The sequence below is a fragment of the Hyperolius riggenbachi genome, chromosome 9 (assembly GCF_040937935.1).
Source record: "Hyperolius riggenbachi isolate aHypRig1 chromosome 9, aHypRig1.pri, whole genome shotgun sequence".
NCBI lineage: Eukaryota > Metazoa > Chordata > Amphibia > Anura > Hyperoliidae > Hyperolius > Hyperolius riggenbachi.
Genome location: NC_090654.1, coordinates 271,592,903 through 271,614,352, shown reverse-complemented (window position 1 = coordinate 271,614,352; position 21,450 = coordinate 271,592,903). Strand labels below are relative to the sequence as shown.

The 21,450-nt window shown below is 45.4% G+C and overlaps 1 protein-coding gene across 5 annotated transcripts in view; it reads left to right on the top strand.

The window, feature by feature from the left end:
* The window catches only part of EFCAB11 (EF-hand calcium binding domain 11), an 84,735-nt gene that overhangs the window by 6,082 nt on the left and 57,203 nt on the right, over nucleotides 1-21,450 (top strand). For 3 of the 5 annotated variants that reach the window (XR_011024167.1, XM_068254568.1, XM_068254569.1), the window contains exons 3-5: nucleotides 10,828-10,870; nucleotides 14,594-14,695; nucleotides 17,649-17,739. Coding sequence is in view for 4 of the 5 variants with exons in the window: in XM_068254568.1 (XP_068110669.1) it covers nucleotides 10,828-10,870; nucleotides 14,594-14,695; nucleotides 17,649-17,739 (236 nt within the window). In the remaining variant the exon portion in view is untranslated. Of the gene's footprint in view, nucleotides 1-10,827; nucleotides 10,871-14,593; nucleotides 14,696-17,648; nucleotides 17,740-19,404; nucleotides 19,663-21,450 lie in introns of those variants that run through there. The other 2 variants (XM_068254566.1, XM_068254567.1) reach the window with 2 other exon arrangements.

Here is a 21,450-nt window from a genome sequence, read left to right as displayed (position 1 = left end):
CCCCGGGCTTCCCTGCAGAAATTGTGAGCGGGCCCCCCTCCCCCCTGGGGCCCGCTCGTGGCCGTTTTGGGGGGCTGGAGGGGTCGCAGCATGAGGGGAAAGCTATGGCCACACTCGGCGGGGAGGGGGGAAGGTCCCTCCCTCACCTCGGGCTTTCCCATCTGTGCTCCCCTCCAGCTTCAATAGCTATACAAGTGCAGCGGAGCGGCGGGCAGCGGCAGGCAAACATACCTTCTGTGCGTCCGGACGCTTCTTGCTCTAGTGACTGATGCTACTTCCTGTCACTAGAGCGAGAAGCGTCCCGCGGCGCATGGGCTGCATCCCCTATTGGTACGCCCATGTGTGTGATGTCACATGCATCCCACGTGCTATATAACAGTCACGTGGGGTCAGAATGCGGAAGTACACAGGCAATAGTAAAAAGTGAAAAGTAAAATCTTACTGCAGGGGGGGGGGGGGGGGAATTAATCATTGGGGGGGTGGGGAGACAGTGGCCAGGGGTTTCCATTGCGTTCTATGTTCGTGATTATCGCACACTATTACCACTGTGCACCCAATCGAGCATGCCGTCTCAACATTTTTCACATGTCTGATCGATACATGCGACCAATTTTGGCCTTAAATTTTTGGCATGGTCAAATGGGCATGCTCTTGCTGGCACCGATTTTCATCTGAATATAATTATCATATTGGATGGTGGATTGGCCGCCAAGTCAATATCAGGCACCTTTAGCGATCAGTTAAAGCTATTAGGTTATTCCGGAATCTCTTTGAGCACCTCCTGCAGAGTTGTTCTGCAATCCTGCTAAAATATGTATGTACTGTATAATATAGCAGATTTGCAGAACAACTCTACAGGAGAAGCTGAGCGAGATTATTGAATATCTTTGTGTAATTTACATCATAATCTTTAGTTTTAATTTTGCTTAGGAAAATCTCCCAAACGCTTCAGTATTCAGGCAGGATTATCACTTGAACCTAAAGGTGGCCACACACGATACAATTTTTTAAATATCTGTTCAATTAAAGCTGGCCACTAACGGTCCAATCTTCTAGTGAAAAATCGTTTGAGCGATCAGAAATTCTGATTGGATTGGTTGTAAATAATCTCCATTGGTGGACACAATCGATTATGAACGAGTGAAAAAAAAATGTCGCCTGAATGAATTTTCGTCGAACGAAAATTTGGATTTTCTTGGTGGTCGTGATAGATAGGAAGCAATGATTGGTTAGTTGATGGTGTAGTGAACGATTTTTCGTCCGATCAGAATTTCTGATCGCTCAAACGATTTTTTCGCTAGAAATTGGACCATTAGTGGCCACCTTTAAGAATTGCAATACATTTTTCTGACCGATTGTAACATTTCAAAAATATGACCAATGTACCACACACCTGTGTTCAATTTTTCCCCCAATTATGAGAAAAATGATTGGAAACTCTGACAAAATTTCTAAGGTGTGCATATTAACAAAATTGAGAATCCAACATACACCATACAATCTTTAGAAAGATTGAAGAAAAATATCTGTCATTCCGGATCGATTAAAATAGAAGAAAACGGGAAATCCGATCGGATTTTTCAGTCGAATGAAAAAAAAAGCTTTCTATTTTTTCCGGGAGATCCGATCGTTTTTATCAAATTACTGTAAAATCTGATCATTTTATTGTATCGTGTGTGGCCACCTTTAGGCTGAATGATTGCATGCAAGTTTTACAAGATATAGAATGTGCCGTTGTATGCACTCATATTTGCATTTGCAAATACAATTTTTTTAGGCTGTCTAATGCTGGGAATACAAGGCTGGATTCTGAGCCATTTAGATGGCTCGATAGATCATTTCTGACATGTCTGATCTCCCGTCCGATCGTTTCCGCGCTCGATTCCGCATTGAGGACAATGGAAAAAGATAAGAAAAACGTGTGAAAGATAAGAAAATCGGCTGTGGAATTGATCAGGCGGGAGAATCGAGCTGCAAAATCAAGCCGTGTATGCCCAGCGTAATGCATTTTCCTACTGTGGAAAAGCTCCTGGGAATAGGACAAGTGCAATCCCTGCCCACGGTTTTATACAAAAAACTTTTTCGCAGGTGGTTGTGTTGTTTCACCACAAGATGTCAGTAACGAGCTATACATTGCAGTTCACATGCTGCTATTGGCAGATAGTGTTTGAAGTGAACTTTCACATAGGATTTGCTATAAACTGAGTCCCTGCAAAGTGAGTGGCTCAAATGTTATTGCTGTATATTGTATTGAAAAATTAAATCTTCATCCAGATGTGAATTTCCAGAACCGACTGTAAGCACAATCTGCACTATTATTCGAGCCTGGTATTGTTAGTCTGTTGGTTGTACATATTTCTCAGATATTTTCCTCTTCCTGCATGAGTAAAATCTACATAGTGCGCAAATTATTGGTTATTTTTCCCACCAGCATTGACTAAGTGGCCAAGCAGCAACCTTGACACTACCATTGTTGGGATCTCTGAGGAATAGCTGTGTGCTTGTATGTATGGAATGAGCAGAGTGGGGGTTTCTTCCTCTGCAGAGCACCATCACCTGACCACACTCACCCCCCAACAGAGCTATTACCTGACCACCCCCTCCCCCTGCACAGAGCTATTACCTGATTACCCCCTCCTCCTGCACAGAGCTATTACCTGACCACACCCACCCCTTCCTTCTACACAGAGCTATTACCTGACCACCTTCTCCGCTTGCACAGAGCTATTACCTGACCACCCCCTCCCCCTTCACAGAGCTATTATTACCTGACCACCCCCTCCCCCTTCACAGAGCTATTACCTGACCACCCCCTCCTCCTGCACAGAGCTATTACCTGACCACACCCACCCCTTCCTTCTACACAGAGACATTACCTGACCACACCCACCCCTCCCTCTGCTTCCACCTGTAGAACACATAGAGGTAATGGGCGGGGCTAGCTTTGTGTTCATAGAAAAAAGATTTTCTGATGCCCCCTTGTGGCTGCTTCTTAACTACCTTATGTGGATGGTGGTGATGGTATAGGAGGCAGATTTTGAATAGAGCGTAGATTTCTGACTGTCCAACCAGCAGCATATAACATAAGCACAGGACATTAGCACCGCAAACCCAGCCAGGCAAATAAAAATAACACCAACATTGTTTATGTACAATGTATGAAATCTTCTTCATAGCAAATTGGGATTATTTTCCACTCTAAAAAACACAAGCCTGAAATACAGGGTAGTCACTACAGGAAGCTGCCATATTTATTCATGAGAGATTCCTGTAACAATGTCTTCTGTAAAAGGAAGCCAAGGGTCATGCATGTAATAAAGGTGTCTGGAAAAAAGGCTTACGGGATTGTCGCTAGTAGTAAGGGGAGGCTGCGGCTAAAGCGTAACATTACTGTACTATCATGTGATCAGGGTAAGGGGAGGCTGGGGCTAAAGTGTAACATCACTGTGCTGTAATGTGATCAGGGTAAGGGGATGCTGGGGCTAAAGTGTAACATCACTGTGCTGTCATGTGATCAGGGTAAGGGGAGGCTAAAGTGTAACATTACTGTGCTGTCATGTGATCAGGGGAGGCTGGGGCTAAAGAGTAACATTACTGTGCTGTCATGTGATCAGGGTAAGGGGAGGCTGGGGCTAAAGTGTAACATCACTGTGCTGTCATGTGATCAGGGTAAGGGGAGGCTGAGGTTAAACAATAACATTGCTGTGCTGTCATGTGATCAGGGTAAGGGGAGGCTGGGACTAGAGAGTAGCATCACTGTGCTGCCATGTGATCAGGGTAAGGGGAGTTTGGGGCTAAAGAGTAACATCACTGTGCTGTCATGTGATCAGGGGAGACTGGGGCTAAAGTGTAACATCACTGTGCTGCCATGTGATCAGGGTAAGGGGAGGCTGGGGCTAAAGTGTAACATCACTGTGCTGTCATGTGATCAGGGGAGGCTGTGGCTAAAGAGTAACATTACTGTGCTGTCATGTGATCAGGGTAAGGGGATGCTGGGGCTAAAGTGTAACATCACTGTGCTGTCATGTGATCAGGGTAAGGGGAGGCTAAAGTGTAACATCACTGTGCTGTCATGTGATCAGGGTAAGGGGAGGCTAAAGTGTAACATTACTGTGCTGTCATGTGATCAGGGGAGGCTGGGGCTAAAGAGTAACATTACTGTGCTGTCATGTGATCAGGGTAAGGGGAGGCTGGGGCTAAAGAGTAACATCACTGTGCTGTCATGTGATCAGGGTAAGGGGAGGCTGGGGCTAAAGTGTAACATCACTGTGCTGTCATGTGATCAGGGTAAGGGGAGGCTGGGGCTAAAGTGTAACATCACTGTGCTGTCATGTGATCGGGGCAAGGGGAGGCTGGGGCTAAAGTGTAACATCACTGTGCTGTCATGTGATCGGGGCAAGGGGAGGCTGGGGCTAAAGTGTAACATTACTGTGCTGTCATGTGATCAGGGGAGGCTGGGGCTAAAGAGTAACATTACTGTGCTGTCATGTGATCAGGGTAAGGGGAGGCTGAGGTTAAACAATAACATTGCTGTGCTGTCATGTGATCAGGGTAAGGGGAGGCTGGGACTAGAGAGTAACTTCACTGTGCTGTCATGTGCTCAGGATAATGGAAGGCTGGGGCCAAAGAGTAACATTGCTGTGCTGTCATGTGATCAGGGTAAGGGGAGGCTGGGACTACTAGAGAGTAACATCACTGTGCTGTCATGTGATCAGGGTAAGGGGAGGCTGGGTCTAGAGAGTAACATCGCTGTGCTGTCATGTGATCAGGATAAGGGGAGGCTGGGTCTAGAGAGTAACATTGCTGTGCTGTCATGTGATCATGGAAATGGGAGGGGCTGGTGCTAGAGGGAATATTGGTGGAGGGCTGTTTCACTTCACTGCTGGGAATTGTGAGCTCTGATTATATTATATTGCTGTTGTTTGTAAATTTGTGTTTTGCTGCTTTGATATCTGGTGGGCTTGTGCATTGCAGTTCATCAGATATCTAGCAGCAAGTGTTAGTTTTAAAAGTTTTTAAAAGTACTTTTTTTTTTCTCTAGTGTGCTTGCACCAGGCAGGTAATTAGCTAGGGGGAGGGATTAGCTGTAACAGGAGGCATTTGGTCAGCTTCAGGACTCAGTACTGAGCTTGCTCACTAAGTGGCTTCGACACAAGTGGCATAGGCGTTAAAAACAGGCACAAACAGAGAGGTGAGAGGAAGCAGGTAAGGACTTTAAAAAAACAAAAAAAACCCACTTTAAACAATATTGCGGTTCTTTGCATTGGTTAGGATGTGCTAACACGTTGTGGTGTAGTCTTTAAGTTTTGAGGACTCCACCCCAACTTCACTCACTCCCCCTCCTCCCCTCCCCCTCCTCCACCCCAACTTCACTCACTCCCCCTCTTCCACCCCTCCCCCTCTTCCACCCCAGCTGCACTCACTCCCGAACCTTCACTCCCTCTCCCGTTTCAACTTTTACCGCCACAGTTTACTTTAAATAAAATTTCCCCACACAATAGTCATCATGTTGGACTATGCTGTACAGTGTACATCCTGTGACATGTATGCATGCCTTGATCAGCGGATTGAGGGTGTTTACTGTTGCCCTGGGTGTGTGCGTGTTGCTCAGTTAGAGGTGGAAGTCGCAGAGCTAAATAAGCATCTCGCAACACTGAGACGCATACACAACATGGAGATGAGCTTGGACCTCACGATCCAGACACTGGATGGAATCGGTGAAGATGAGGTGGGTGGAGTAAAGCCGGAGCAAGAAGCAGAGGTAGCCGCTAGTTGGGTCACAGTTAGAAGGGGTAGGGGAAAAAGTGGCAGGGAGGCTAGTCCCGAGTTGTCCCTCACTAATAAGTATGCTTGTTTGCGTAATATTGGGGAGGATGATTCAGGAGTAGCAATGCTGCAGCAGGATGTGCTCCTTAGCAACCAAGGGGCAGACTGCTGTAACGAGAAAGGGAATAGGAGTGCAGCTAAGGCTAGACAGGTACTGGTGGTAGGGGATTCAATTATTAGGCGCACAGATAGGGTAATCTGTCAAAGAAACCGTGAATGCCGTACAGTCTGTTGCCTCCCGGGTGCTCGGGTTCGGCATGTAGCGGAAAGAATTGACAGATTGCTGGGTGAGGCTGGGGAAGACCCAGCTGTCATGGTACACATTGGCACCAATGACAAAGTTAGTGGGAGATGGAAGGTCCTCAAAAATGATTTTCAGGTACTTGGAGATAAACTTAAAGCAAGGACCTCCAAGGTGGTGTTCTCTGAAATACTGCCAGTGCCACGCGCTACATCTGAGAGACAGAGGGAGCTTAGGGAGTTAAATAAGTGGCTGAGAAATTGGTGTAGGAAGGAAGGGTTTGGGTTCCTGGAAAACTGGGCAGACTTTGCAGTCGGCTACAGGTTCTACAGCAGGGATGGGCTGCACCTTAATGGGGAGGGTGCAGCTGCATTGGGGGAGAAGATGGCTAAACGGTTGGAGATTTTAAACTAGGATCTGGGGGGAGGCGGGAGGATAAAGTCTCAATATGTAGACAAGATAAGGTAAAAAGACAGTAGGAGCCTAACATGATGGGGGGTGGGGACAGTGTAAAGATTAAGGAGGTTGGTAAAACTTCAAGTAGCCCATTTCGTGTAAACAAAATTGGTAAATGTGGTGGTAAAAATATAAAGTGCATGGTAACCAATGCTCAGAGCCTTGCAAATAAAATAGACCTTTTCAGACAAGCTTATAACATTCTATAGCCCTTATTTACTTGTCTGTCACAATGTAATGAGAGGCAAAGAATCACTGCCTCATCCATCCTCCACCCCCTTACCTATTGTGTCCCCCACTACCCATTAGATTGTAAGCTCGCAAGGGCAGGGTCATCCTCCTAATGTTTACTGTTCTTGTAACAATATTTGTGATGCTTGGAACTCTGCTGTACATTTGTTAGTTGTATCTATGTTCCCCTTGTCGTCTTATTGTGCTTTGTAAAGCGCTGCGGAATATGTTGGCGCTATATAAATAAAAAATAATAATAATAATAATAGAGTTCATTCTGAATGACAAAGGCTATGACATTGTGGGAATAACCGAGACATGGATGGATGAAAGCCATGACTGGATAGCTAATTTAAAAGGATACAATGTGTTTAGGAGGGATAGAACAGGGAAAAAAGGTGGAGGGGTTTGTCTCTTTGTTAAGAATTCTTTTACAGCTGTCCTCAACGATCAGATGGAGGAAGATTGCGAAGATGTGGAGTCCGTTTGGGTAAATATTCATGGTGGAAATAAAAGTTGCCAATTGCTTATTGGGGTATGCTACAGACCACCTCTTATTAATGAAGCTGCAGAACTGCGATTACTACAGCAGATTGAAAAAGCTGCAAGTAAAAATGAGGTCATAATTATGGGCGACTTCAACTTTCCAGACATTGACTGGGGTATTGAGGCTACCCATTCTGGTAAAAGCAGCAGATTTCTGGCAGCACTACAGGACAATTACTTGACTCAAATGGTAACGGAACCAACTAGGGGGAATGCGTTACTGGATCTGATCATTTCTAATAGACCAGATAATGTATCAAATGTGCAGGTTCAAGAACATTTGGGAAATAGTGATCACAACATGATAACGTTTGATCTGGTGACTGATAGGCCACGGGGCAGCGGGACCACTAAAACTATGAGTTTTAGAAAAGCAAAGTTCAATCAAATTAGGCAGGCACTAAGTTTGGTGAACTGGGATAATGTACTACAAGGGGAGGACACTGAAGGGAAATGGCAAGCTTTTAAACTTATTCTCAATCAATATTGTAGTATGTATATCCCATATGGAAACAAAATATCTAGGAATAAAAAAAGGCCTCTATGGATGAATATAAAAGGTTAGGGATAAAATGAAGAGGAAAAGGAATGCCTATAAGGTCCTAAAACAGGAGGGGACCGAGGCTGCACTAAGCAATTTTTAAGGAGTGCAATAAAAATTGTAAAAAAGAAATTAGGCTGGCAAAGATCGAAGCTGAAAATCAAATCGCTAGGGATATCAAATCTAACCCAAAAAAGTTTTACAAGTACATCAACTCTAAAAAAAAGAAAGGTTGACTGTATAGGAATCCTAAAGGATGAGGGTGGGAACTCAATGGTGTATGACCAAGGTAAGGCAGAGTTATTAAATGCTTTCTTTGCTTCTGTCTTCACAAAGGAAACAGCACTGTTGCAAATTACAGAGGCAGAAGAGTCTCAATCTTCTAACTGTAATATTAAATACTTAACGCAGGAAGAAGTAAAGGCAAGACTAAATAAATTAAAAATAGACAAGGCACCTGGCCCGGATGGCATGCATCCTCGGGTCCTAAGAGAATTAAGTTCAGTTATAGCTAAGCCCCTTTATCTTATCTTTTGTGACTCTCTTGCAACTGGCAGAGTCCCAGTGGATTGGCGTACAGCCCACGTTTTCCCATTATTTAAGAAGGGCAAAAAATCTGATCCAGGAAATTATAGACCTGTAAGCTTAACATCAGTTGTATGCAAACTATTTGAGGGGTTACTAAGAGATACTATACATGACTTCATAGTAGAAAATAATCTTATTTCTCAGCATCAACATGGGTTTACTAAAGACAGGTCCTGTTTGACTAACATGCTCAGCTTTTATGAGGTAGTGAATGCTAATATGGATATTGGGAATGCTGTAGATGTGATATACTTGGACTTTGCAAAGGCCTTCGACACTGTTCCCCACAGAAGTCTGGTGCAAAAGTTGAGGATGCAAGGACTGGGGAAGAGTTTGTGTGCATGGATAGGGAACTGGCTAATGGACAGAAAACAAAGAGTTGTGGTCAATGGATCGTACTCAAAATGGGAGACTGTTAGCAGTGGGGTCCCACAGGGGTCTGTACTGGGTCCAGTGCTCTTCAATTTATTTATTAATGACCTAGTAGATGCAGTAGTGAGCAATGTTGCTATTTTTGCAGATGATACAAAATTGTGCAGAATCATCAACTCTCAGCAAGATAGTGTCATATTGCAACAGGATCTGGATAGGATGGCTATATGGGCACATACATGGCAGATGAAGTTCAATGTTGACAAATGTAAAGTCATGCATTTTGGTCGTACCAATGGTCTAGCACCATACAAAATAAATGGGACACAGTTGGGGACATCAAACTTGGAGAAGGACTTAGGAGTACTCATCGACAACAAGTTAAATAATCGTACTCAATGCCAAGCCGCTGCAGCTAAAGCGAACAAAATTTTGGGATGCATTAAAAGGGAAATAAAAACTCGAGATGCTAGCATAATATTGCCCCTGTTTAACTCTCTAGTAAGGCCACATCTGGAATATGGAATTCAGTTCTGGGCACCACATTACAAAAAAGATATTGCAGTTTTAGAGCAGGTGCAGAGACTAGCAACAAAATTGATACGTGGGATGGAAGGTCTCACTTATCAAGAAAGGTTAGATAAACTGGGTTTATTTAGTCTAGAAAAAAGACGCCTTAGAGGAGATCTAATTAACATGTATAAATACATCAGAGGGCAATATAATAGCTTGGCGGATGAGCTTTTTGTCCCTAGGCCTTCTCAAAGGACTAGAGGACATGATCTGCGCATGGAGGAAAAACGTTTTAGCCATTTATTTAGGAAAGGGTTCTTTACAGTAAGAGTGATTAAGATGTGGAATGCATTGCCACAGGAAGTCGTTATGGCAAACTCTATACCTGCATTTAAAGGGGGCTTAGATGCTTTCCTTGCGTTGAAAGACATCCATGGCTACAATTACTAGGTTATGCCTAATGATGTTGATCCAGGGATTTTATCTGATTGCCATCTGGAGTCGGGAAGGAATTTTTCCCTTTTGGGGCTAATTGGACCATGCCTTGTGGGGGTTTTTTCGCCTTCCTCTGGATCAACAGGGATATGTGAGGGAGCAGGCTGGTGTTGTACTTTGTACTGGTTGAACTCGATGGACGTATGTCTTTTTTCAACCAAAATAACTATGTAACTATTGCTGTACTTTCATTTGATCAGGGAAATGGGAGGCTGGGACTAGAGAGTAACATCACTGTGCTGTCATGTGATCAGGGTAAGGGGAGGCTGGGGGCCTGGGGCTAAAGAGTAGCATCACTGTGCTGCACTGTACATACATGATTATCTCATCATGTCACATATCACCTCGGGTACACTTTAAGATAGAAAATGAGCAATGCCTTTCTGCAGAAACCTCCAACAATCACCTAAAGTGCTCTTTATCCCTCCCTCACCATAGAAGGTCTGCACAGCCGAGTTCTCGTCCAATCACAGGAAACGCTGCAGCTGCTCCCAAGAGACCGTCCTAAATTCCAGAATGTCTGAAGGGAAGATATAGTGAACGCTGCTGTGTTATGATATCTAGCTTACGTCTTTATGAGTTTACATTTCACTGAGGAATTTACTCCAGTCAGATTATTAATAGATCATTCTCTTTGTCAGTTTATGAGGTTTTCATTTTAACAGCGGGAATAAATGCCATTCATACCACATTTATTCTCGTTAACATCTTTACCACGAGGCATATTTTCACCAGGCAAAGGAAAAGCAGGCAGATCGAGTCAAGCTGCCAACATGGCAAATGCCAAAAATTCACCTGATCAGTGATCTATCTTAGATCAGAGACAAATGAATCTGCTCTAATAATTTTATATCTGATGTTTTATTAGTATCATTTTGCCATAATATGTGAAGCATAGAAGATTTGCTCTTCAGCCTGTGTACAGAGGAGAGAGATATATATTCCAGTATTTGCACTTCGGAGAATGTGCACTACTGTACTATTTATTGCTGATGAAGGTTTGCTATTGTTGTTTCAGATTGAAGTTGATTCCATGTTCTCTTCCGTGTCAAAGTCTGGAGGTAAGTGCTGTGTACGCTAGTCTGTTCCTGGGAGGAGCGCCATATAATATTGTGTTGTTTAGAGGGAGTGCCCTAAATTCTTTATCTGTTTCTGGGGAGGGGGGGGGGGGAGGGGGTGCAGTATACTCTGCTCTGCTTCTTGGGGGGGGGGGGGGGGAGTGCCCTGTACTCTGATCTGTTCCTGGGGGAGTGCCCTATACTCTGACCTGTTCCTGGGGAAGTGCCCTATACTCTGATCTGTTCCTGGGGGGGGGGGGGTGCCCGATACTATGATCTGTTCCTGGGGGAGTGCCCTATAGTCTGATCTGTTTCTGCGGGGAGTGTCTTATACTCTGGTCTGTTCCTGGGGGGAGTGCCCTGTACTCTCATCTGTTCATGGGGGGAGTGCCCTATACTCTGATCTGTTCCTGGGGGGGGGGTGCCCGATACTATGATCTGTTCCTGGGGGAGTGCCCTATACTCTGATCTGTTCCTGCGGGGAGTGTCTTATACTCTGGTCTGTTCCTGGGGGGAGTGCCCTGTACTCTGATCTGTTCCTGGGGGAGTGCCCTGTACTCTGATCTGTTCCTGGGGGAGTGCCCTATACTCTGATCTGTTCCTGCGGGGAGTGTCTTATACTCTGGTCTGTTCCTGGAAGGAGTGCCCTGTACTCTCATCTGTTCATGGGGGGATTGCCCTATACTCTGACCTGTTCCTGGGGGAGTGCCCTGTACTCTGATCTGTTCCTGGGGGGGGGGGGTGCCCGATACTATGATCTGTTCCTGGGGGAGTGCCCTATACTCTGATCTGTTCCTGCGGGGAGTGTCTTATACTCTGGTCTGTTCCTGGGGGGAGTGCCCTGTACTCTGATCTGTTCCTGGGGGGGGGGTGCCCTGTACTCTGATCTGTTCCTGGGGGAGTGCCCTATACTCTGATCTGTTCCTGCGGGGAGTGTCTTATACTCTGGTCTGTTCCTGGAAGGAGTGCCCTGTACTCTCATCTGTTCATGGGGGGATTGCCCTATACTCTGACCTGTTCCTGGGGGAGTGCCCTGTACTCTGATCTGTTCCTGGGGGAGTGCCCTGTACTCTGATCTGTTCCTGGGGGAGTGCCCTATACTCTGATCTGTTCCTGGGGGGAGTCCCCTATACTCTGATCTGTTCCTGTGGGGAGTGTCTTATACTCTGATCTGTTCCTGATGGGGTGCCCTATATTCTTTATCTGTTCTTGGGGGGGGGGGGGGTAGGGATGCTGTATACTCTGCTCTGTTTCTTGGGGGGTGGGGGGGAGTGCCCTATGCTCTGATCTGTTCCTGGGTGGAGTGCCCTGTACTCTCATATGTTCCTGGGGAAGTGCCCTATACGCTGATATTTTCCTGGGGGAGAGCCCTATATTCTTTAACTGTTCCTTGGGGGTGGGGGGAGGGGATGGGTGCTGTATACTCGGCTCTGCCTGTTCAGTAAGCCAGCACCTATTCAGTAAGGAGTTCTTTGGGCGAGACTCCCTAACACTGCTACTGAGTGCGCTCTAGTGGCTGCCTCGCAAGCGCTTTGAGTCCGACAGGAGAAAAGCGCTATACAAAAAAAGGAATTATTATTATACTCTGCTCTGTTTCTTGGGAGTGGGGAGTGCCCTATAATCTAATCTGTTCCTGGGGGGAGTGCCCTATGCTCTTATCTGTTCCTTGGAGTAGTTCTGTATACTCTGATCAGTTCCTGGGGGAGTGCACTATACTTTTATTTGTTCCTGCGGGTGGTGCTGTATATTCTGATCTGGTCCTCAGGGAAGTGCCATATGCTTTGATCTAGTAAAGGGGGGGAGATACCGAGAGCCCGATATGGTGCAGTATATACTGGTAGTTAAAGGAAGATGTGTAAATGTTAGAGTAATACTCACAAGTCAGGGTTACCTGCCAGGTAACCACTGTGTAGGCAGGTGGGGAGATTAAACCTGTCCCCACTCAGGATTAAGAAGTCGCTCTCTGCAGATGAGAAAAAGGGGCCAATTATCCTCCACCAGGGGTGGATACAATATTGTAAACCATGTTACAGAGGCGCCAAAAGGATAAAAGTAAATAAAATGTTTAAAAAACAGGGAGGTAAATGGTGGACTTACCTCCCCGATGCAGACACAAGAAAATGTCGAGTTTACGACAAAAAACCAACGATTTATTTATATACTCCAATATTTTGCAACGCGTTTCGTGGGTTCGACCCACTTCATCAGGCTATAAACAGGAGCAATCAAACACTTGTGAACAGCTTCAGTCAGCTTAGCGCCTCTGTTCAGAGATGAAAGAGGGGCACTTAAGCCACGCCCCTGCCACACCCCTAATCATGCGGCTGTCACACCCCTAGTCACACAGTCCATAAAGATTTCATAAGAAAAATATGTTTTATAATTCAAACCACACTGGTCCTTTCTATCCTGGTTCCTTTTCCTTCATTTTAACATTTTACAATTAGTAATATATAAATTTAAAGGATGGGAATAAAGTTTAGAGAGTCAATCAAACACATTTTTAGTAGAGAAATATATATATATATATATATATATATATCTACATAGAAAGAGGGACATAGTCCTTATAGAGCGAAAAATAAAGAGGAAAGAGGGACAGGGCTCCCAAAGAGGGACATGGCTCCATCCCCCCCTGCAACCCCCCCCCCCCCCTGTACCCATGCAGCCATGCAGTGTAAATTCTCTACCGTCCCCCTGGTGTGCCTCCTGCCATCCTCCACTGTGTCCCCAAGTGCTGTACTACGTGAACCTCATGTCGTGTGGTAGGCACTCCTGGTAATGGTAGTGCCAGCAGTGGAACAGGTGCGAATATACAGAGCATGGTCACCGGGGGAGGGGCAGCTGCTGGGGGTCCATCACGCAGGCCGAATGTTGCGATATTGAACACCGTTACTTCCGTGCACCTAATCAAGCCTTTTCAACCGAGATTTTCCAGCATGTCCAATTGATGCATGATGTTAGAAGTGTGACCTTGGCTAGCAGTGCTGTGTTGTGACTCCTGGCAGAGGCGTGTCATGTGACTCCTGGCAGCGGCGTGTCATGTGACTCCCGGCAGAGGCGTGCCATGTGACTCCTGGCAGAGGCGTGCCATGTGACTCCCGGCAGCGGCGTGTCATGTGACTCCGGGCAGCGACGTGTCATGTGACTCCTGACAGAGGCGTGTCATGTGACTCCTGGCAGAGGCGTGTCATGAGACTCCTGGCAGCGCCCTGTCATGTGACTCCTGGCAGCGGTGTGTCATGTAACTCTTGGCTGCACTATGTCATGTGACTCCTGGCAGGGCCGTGTCATGTGACTCCTGGCAGCGCCGTGTCATGTGACTCCTGGCAGGGCCGTGTCATGTGACTCCTGGCAGGGCCGTGTCATGTGACTCCTGGCAGGGCCGTGTCATGTGACTCCTGTCAGCGCCGTGTCATGTGACTCCTGTCAGCGCCGTGTCATGTGACTCCTGGCAGGGCCGTGTCATGTGACTCCTGGCAGGGCCGTGTCATGTGACTCCTGGCAGGGCCGTGTCATGTGACTCCTGGCAGGGCCGTGTCATGTGACTCCTGGCAGCACCGTGTCATGTGATCGAATGAAGTGTTGCTCATGCAGACAGCTCGGGGTGTGTGATCTGGGGAACACAAAGGAGCTGCTCCGAGGCAGAATCGGTGTGTGCTTCAGGCACTGCAGATGAGCTGTCTGTGCCATCATGTAACACGCGGTGTCTCTTCCATCCCCCAGGCATCGCAGCCGAGGAGTTCCTAGCACTGATGTCTGTGAAGAGGAGCGCTCAGTTACACTTCGGGGAGCAGAGAGCCATCTTCTCCGTCTTCGACACTCACTGTGAGTATTCCAGTCGCTGCAAGAAAGCAATGAAGAGTCACATTCAAGTGAGCAGGGATGACTCGTGAGGCCCTCAAAGCCCAACGAAACTCAAAACTGAGCAGAGCAAATTCTCAGAGCCATCGAGTTGTGTGTAAATGATGTGTATTGCCTCTGCAGCTGAACTGTATTAGATAAAAAAAATCCTTTGTGTTGCTTGCTGCCAGCTGTGCACCTACCCATACAGGCTTATAGTAATAGCAGGGGTCAGGAACCTTTTTGGCTGAGAGCCATAAACGCCACCTATTTTAAAATGCAGTTCTGTGAGAGCCATACAATTATGTTTCAAACTGGGACAGTAGGGCTCACGTCCCTGTTGCCATGGTGATGTGTATACAGTTGATCCGCTGGGCAGCGGAAGTGTCAGACGCATCTTCAGCTTCTCTTGGGTTTCAGCAACATCAGCAATTTCTCCGAGAGCCAGACAGGAGAAATACTGACTAACAGCTTGTACAATTAGCTAGCTGACTTGGGGCTCAATTCACAAAGCAGTGCTAACTGTTAGCACTGGCCCTTATCACGTCTAAACTGAGTTTAAATGTGAGAAGTAGTGATCGCGCGCAAAGTACCGCGCACAAAGTTTTGCGCGCGCACTGCTCAGAGCGCAGGGCGCTCCACGCGAAGTGCCCACTAAAGCCTATGGGACTTAGCGTGCGCATAGGACTTTGTGCGCGGTACTTAGCGCGCGATCTGATTGAGAAAAAGCGGTGCTAACCTACTTAGCACCCTGGTTAGCACGTCTAAAGACTTTAGACGTGCTAAGTAGGTTAGCACCGCTTTGTGAATCAAGCCGTTGGGGGCTGATTCACTTTGTAGGACGAGATCCCCGCACTTTGGCCCAATAGGCTGCCTGTCAAGTGACTATTGGGCCAATCACAGTGCAGGGATCTCGTCCTACAAAGTCACTGGACCTGACGGGGTTCAGAGTGGGGCAATTGGAGTTTTGGGGTAGTTGCGAGTAAGTTAGTAGTGCATGCTACAGCAGCCTACTTCGAAAATGTTACCTGCACTGCCACACTAAGTTGCGCTGCTTGGTCAGTGTAGCTTAGTGAATTAACCCCTGCTGATTTGTCTGTGAGCCAGATGCAGCCATCAAAAGAGCCACATCTGGCTCCCGAGCCATAGGTTCCCTTGCCCTGCTCTACAGTATCCAGAGCCTTCCCTCTCCATAGGTGAGTATCTGACCTTTTTTTTTTTTTCTGCCTTTACATTTATTTTAATAATAATAATTGCAGTATTTGTATAGCGCCTTTCTCCTGTCGGACTCAAAGCGCTTGCGAGGCAGCCACTAGAGCGCACTCAGTAGGCAGTGGCAGTGTTAGGGAGACTTGCCCAAGAAACTCCTTACTGAATAGGTGCTGGCTTACTGAACAGGCAGAGCCGAGATTTGAACCCAGGTCTCCTGTGTCAGAGGCAGAGCCCTTAACCATTACACTTTCCAGCCACTGAGATGCTTATAGTTCTGAGTTGATTCACATTTACTTTAACCATCCCTATTAGCTTCCCAACACTTTGAGGCCCCTTTCACACTGCCAAGATTTCATTGCGTTGTGTTACCTATTTTTACCGCAGGATAACGCTAAAGCAATGAATATCTATGGGGCATTTCAGATGGGATGCGGTGCAATGCTTTTAGCGGGAAGCATCCGATCTGACGGCAGCGCGTTGTTGGCGAGCAGCATCCGTAGCAACCAGAAGTCATGTAAGTCAACGCCACCGCAGATATTTTAAACAGTTTAGCGGTGCGTATGCGCGATAGGGTATTTTTTCAATACACTTCCGTGCAATTCTGATTTCCGCCACAGGAAGTGAGTGCTAGAGATCCTCACTTCAGATTTGATTTGCTGCCAGGATTTAGATGAAGGCTCATTACCACGCATTGCCTCAGGTCATTACAAAGCCTTTTGTAGTGTTGTGATGCAATCATCCGAGCGCACCGCATCCAAAACGCTGGTTAGTATTATGAAACTGGCCTCAGTCTTATAGGAGATAGCTGCGCTTCAAATGTTAACTCCTTAAAGGAGAACTGTAGTGAGAGATATATGGAGGATGCCATATTTATTTCCTTTTAAGCAATACCAGTTGCCCAGCAGTCCTGCTGATCTAATTGGTTGAAGTAGTGGCTGAATCACACCAGAAACAAGCATGCAGCCAATCTTGTCATATCTGTCAAAATTGTCAGAAAAACCTGATCTGCTGCATGCTTGTTCAGGGTCTATGGCTGAACGTATTAGAGGCAGAGGATCAGCAGGATAGCCAGGTAACTGGTATTGCTTAAATGGAAATAAATATGGCAGCCTCCATACACCTCTCTCTACAGTTCTCTTTTAATTCTCTTTTCAAGAATTGAAAAAAAAATCCGCTTCTTTCATTAAAAACCTAGACCCTTTTATGTTCCTCTGTGTCAGTAATTAACCTGACTCTGGCTCTGGTGGGAGATAGCGCATCCAGCCTAAATACAAGTGACATATGCTCAGCTGCTCAATCTACCCGCTCAGCAGGTCATATGACCACCAGGCCGCCGTGGGAGCGCTGGGCAGCTGGGGATGCCAGTTTTATGGCACAGGAAGAGGCTGGGCGGATCCAATGTCCTGATGGTTCTTTCCAGTCCATCTATGCCCTGATGGGTCTGCTGGAGCCATGAGGGGTCCTGATATAGTTTACAGCAAAATGCAGGACTGGTGACCGAACATGGCATATGGGAGACCCCAGATGTCAGTTTATTATTCAGAGTTCACCGGTAGAGACCTGTTATAACCTGAATGCATTCATTACAAAATGGAAGAAGGATTTTTTTTTTTTTGTAATTAAGTTTCGTTTTGCAGACTTGTACTGATTCATATTTTTGGAATCAGGTTACTTTTTCTGAAAATTAAAATCCTCTTAATCTCATTTCGTCTCTGCCATACAACAGGTCGAGGATTTCTAAACGTGGAAGACTTCAAACGGGCGTTTAAGCGTGTAGCGCCACACATCCCCGAGCACACGGTCCTAGAGGCGTTCAGGTGAGCTTCCCATTCATTCCGCAGAGACAGCGCTGTGTATTATTATCTAAAGGACATCTGAAGTGAGAGGCTGCCATATGCATTTCCTGTTAAACAATACCAGTTGCCTGGCAACCCTGCTGGTCTATTTGGCTGCAGTACTGTCTGAATCAAACCAGAAACAAGCATGCAGCTAATCTTGTCAGATCTGACAATAATGTCAGAAACACCTGATCTGCTGAATGCATATTCAAGGGCTATGGCTAAAGTATTAGAGGCTGAGGATCAGCAGGGCTGCCAGGCAACTGGTATTGCTTAAAAGGAAATAAATATGGCAGCCTCCATATCATCTCACTTTAGGTGTCCTTCCATGTCCATCATGCAGCTGAAAGCCGTTCCCTGATGTTGGGAAGATGCTGACTGCACTATCTATCATTTAGTCCCAGGCAAAGTGGAAAGACCGGTTACTTCATTATTAAGGTTGAGAAAAAGTTGTGTCCATCAAGTTCAACCTTTTGAGCCTCACTACACCTCAGTCCAATCAGCCACAAGGGTAGAAACTCTCGGGCTGGATCAAGGTGTCAACTTTCCACATTTCTATATTCTCCTGTCCTCCTCTCTAGTCACCTCCTCCCATTCTCACATTAAAGACTTCTCTTGAATTTCCCCACTTATCTGGAACTCCCTTCCACAGTCTGATCACCACTCCCCAACCTGAAAACTCACCTCTCAGACAAGCATATAATCTCACCTAGAACCCTAACCATTGGATGTCACATTACTACCTTGTATACTGCTTCCCCTTACCGATTGTTCTACCCCTACACCCACTGGAATGTAAGCTCAATTGGGCAGTGCTGTATTTACTCTTATTATTACTGTTGTGTAAAGTGGTTTCATATTTTTTATCTCTATGTACGATGCATTAGCAGACCTATTCAGTAGCCTATCATCTACATCCCATTGTTTTGTAACTGTAGTTTGTATTCTGTATTGTAGAGCACAAAACTATAATAACAAAGGCAAAGAAAGTGTCCAAGCCCCTTCCTTCTCAATGCAGTATAGATTCTGCCATAACTACATCCTGTGGTAAGATATTCCACATCCTAACCAGTCACTGTTAAGAACCCTTTTCTGAATAGATGCGAAAAAAGCTCCTTTCCTCCATATGCAGTTTGTGAGGGGGGTTGTTTTTTTTCTGCATAGACATAGTTACATACAATGGTTTGCAAAAGTATTCGGCCCCCTTGAAGTTTTCCACATTTTGTCACATTACTGCCACAAACATGAATCAATTTTATTGGAATTCCATGTGAAAGACCAATACAAAGTGGTGTACATGTGAGAAGTGGAACGAAAATCATACATGATTCCAAACAGTTAAAAAAAAAAAAAACTACAAAGTGGCGTAATTATTCAGCCTCCTGAGTCAATACTTTGTAGAACCACCTTTTTTTTTTTTTAACAAATCAATTTTATTGTTTCATAGAAGAAAAACATAACACATACACTATAGCACCGCATCCACGCAGGGAGGTAGGTATAGAACACTGTATCATAATAATCATACACATTACATAGGTCATAATCATATAAAACATATGCTGTGAAGGCATTGATTATGTCATAATAATTATATGATACAAGAACAAAGAATATTGATGTGAGGCTAGGTCAATCCTACAGTCACCTCCTGCAGGAGACAGCGCTGCCAAGTGAGAAGAGAAAAAGGAATGAGAGCAGATGGTATTACCAGAAGGAAGAAAAGAGGAAGAAAAGAAAAAGTAAGAAGAGAGGAAGAAAAGAGAAGAGGCTCCGAGCTCATCTCCAGACACACCCGATAATATTCACGAATCATAGGAGGTTATATTGAACGGCGCTATTGCGCACCGTTAAAACTCAGGGTTGGATCCCGCAGTTGTAACATTATTATACCACGGTGCCCAGATCTTGTCAAACCGCTGTGGACAGTTACGATTTTTATAAGTCATGCGGAACAGTGGAAGATCCTTATTTATCATACGTTTCCAGAGATTAATAGAGGGCAGGGCCTCACCTTTCCAAACTCTTAAGATTTCTTTGCGAGCATAGTAGCATAAAATAGGTATTAAATACTGTGTGTATTTACTACATGAGGGCTCATCGAATAGACCTAACAGGGCTAATCTAGGTGTACAAAAAAACTGGGAATCTAGAATTTCATTAATAATGGAAAAGATTTCCTCCCAAAACGGTGTAATCTTATGGCAACTCCAGAACATGTGAAAGAAGGTGCCTGTGTCAATAGAGCATCTATGGCATAGTATGCTATTGGCATTGGAGATCTTATGCATCCTTTCAGGAGTGAGGTAGGTCCTATGTAAAAATTTGACTTGTACCAGTCTATCTCTAGCGGAGATCGGGAGTCTAATAAAATCATTTAGAATATCCTCCCAGTCGTTATTATCCAAACCCGGAATATCTTGATTCCACTTGGTCTGACACAGGAGGAGCTTCTCGGTGCCTCTTCCCACCAGGGCTGAGTATAATGTGGACAGGGGTTTATCAAGAGAACGTGTCATGAGCGTCTGCTCCATATCACTAGTTGTTAAAGTAGGAGCTCCTTCGGGAAACTGTGCAGAAAAGGCATGTCTGAGTTGTAAATACCTAAAAAACATCTTATTTGAAAGGGAAAATGTTTGTTTAAGGTCATTAAAAGAAATAAGTACTCCCTCCCAAACAATGTGCTTCAAGGACTTAATTCCCGATCTAGCCCATAGTACTGGGTCCGGAATTTGCATAAAATGCTGCAGCTTAGGATTTTCCCATATGGGGGTGTGTGGAGACGTGTATCGATCCCCATCCATATACCGAATAGCCTCATCCCAGACCTTACATACTGTAGTCATCGGAATCGTGCATCTATGATCATTTGTTGTACCTCTAAAAACCAAAAGTGTAAGCCTCTCATAGGATCCCATTTGAGCAGCTTCAGCAACCACCGCGGGGTTGTAGCTATCTTGTCCAAACCACCATCAAGCCGTCACCAGAACAGCAGCATAGTAGTATAGTTGCATGTTTGGAAGAGCCAGGCCCCCTTGGTCTATGGGTAGTTGTAGTGTGTTAAAAGCAATTCTCGGGGTCTGACCCGTCCAAATAAATGTGGTAATTAGAGAATTAAGGTTTTTGAAGAATTTTTTAGGTATGGTGGTAGGGGTTTGCCGTATTACATACAAAAATTTGGGTAGAAAAATCATTTGGAAAATGTTTATTTTCCCGATAAGCGATAATGGTAGTTGTTTCCAGGACCTAGATTTCCCACGAAAGGCTTCCACCACTGGCTCAATGTTAAGTTTGAAATAATCTTGCACATCATTGGTACATTGATACCTAGATATCGAAACTGCGTCACCCATTGTAAAGGGGTAGAATTAGTTATTGGTTGGATACTGTCTAGGGGCATGACGACAGACTTGCTCTTATTAATGCATAGGCCAGAGAAGGAGCCAAAGGTTGTGATCACATTAAGAGCTGCAGTCAAGGATCTTTCTGGGTCCCCAAGGTATAATAGAGTATCATCGGCATAGAGAGATACCCGTTCTTCTATATTGCCAATTTGTATTCCTTGTATTTGATCCGATTCGCGTAGTAGAATTGCCATGGGTTCAATTGCCAAGGCAAATAGGTATGGGGAAAGGGGGCAGCCTTGGCGTGTACCCCTGTGTAGAGCAAAGGATGTGGAAAGGGTATTTC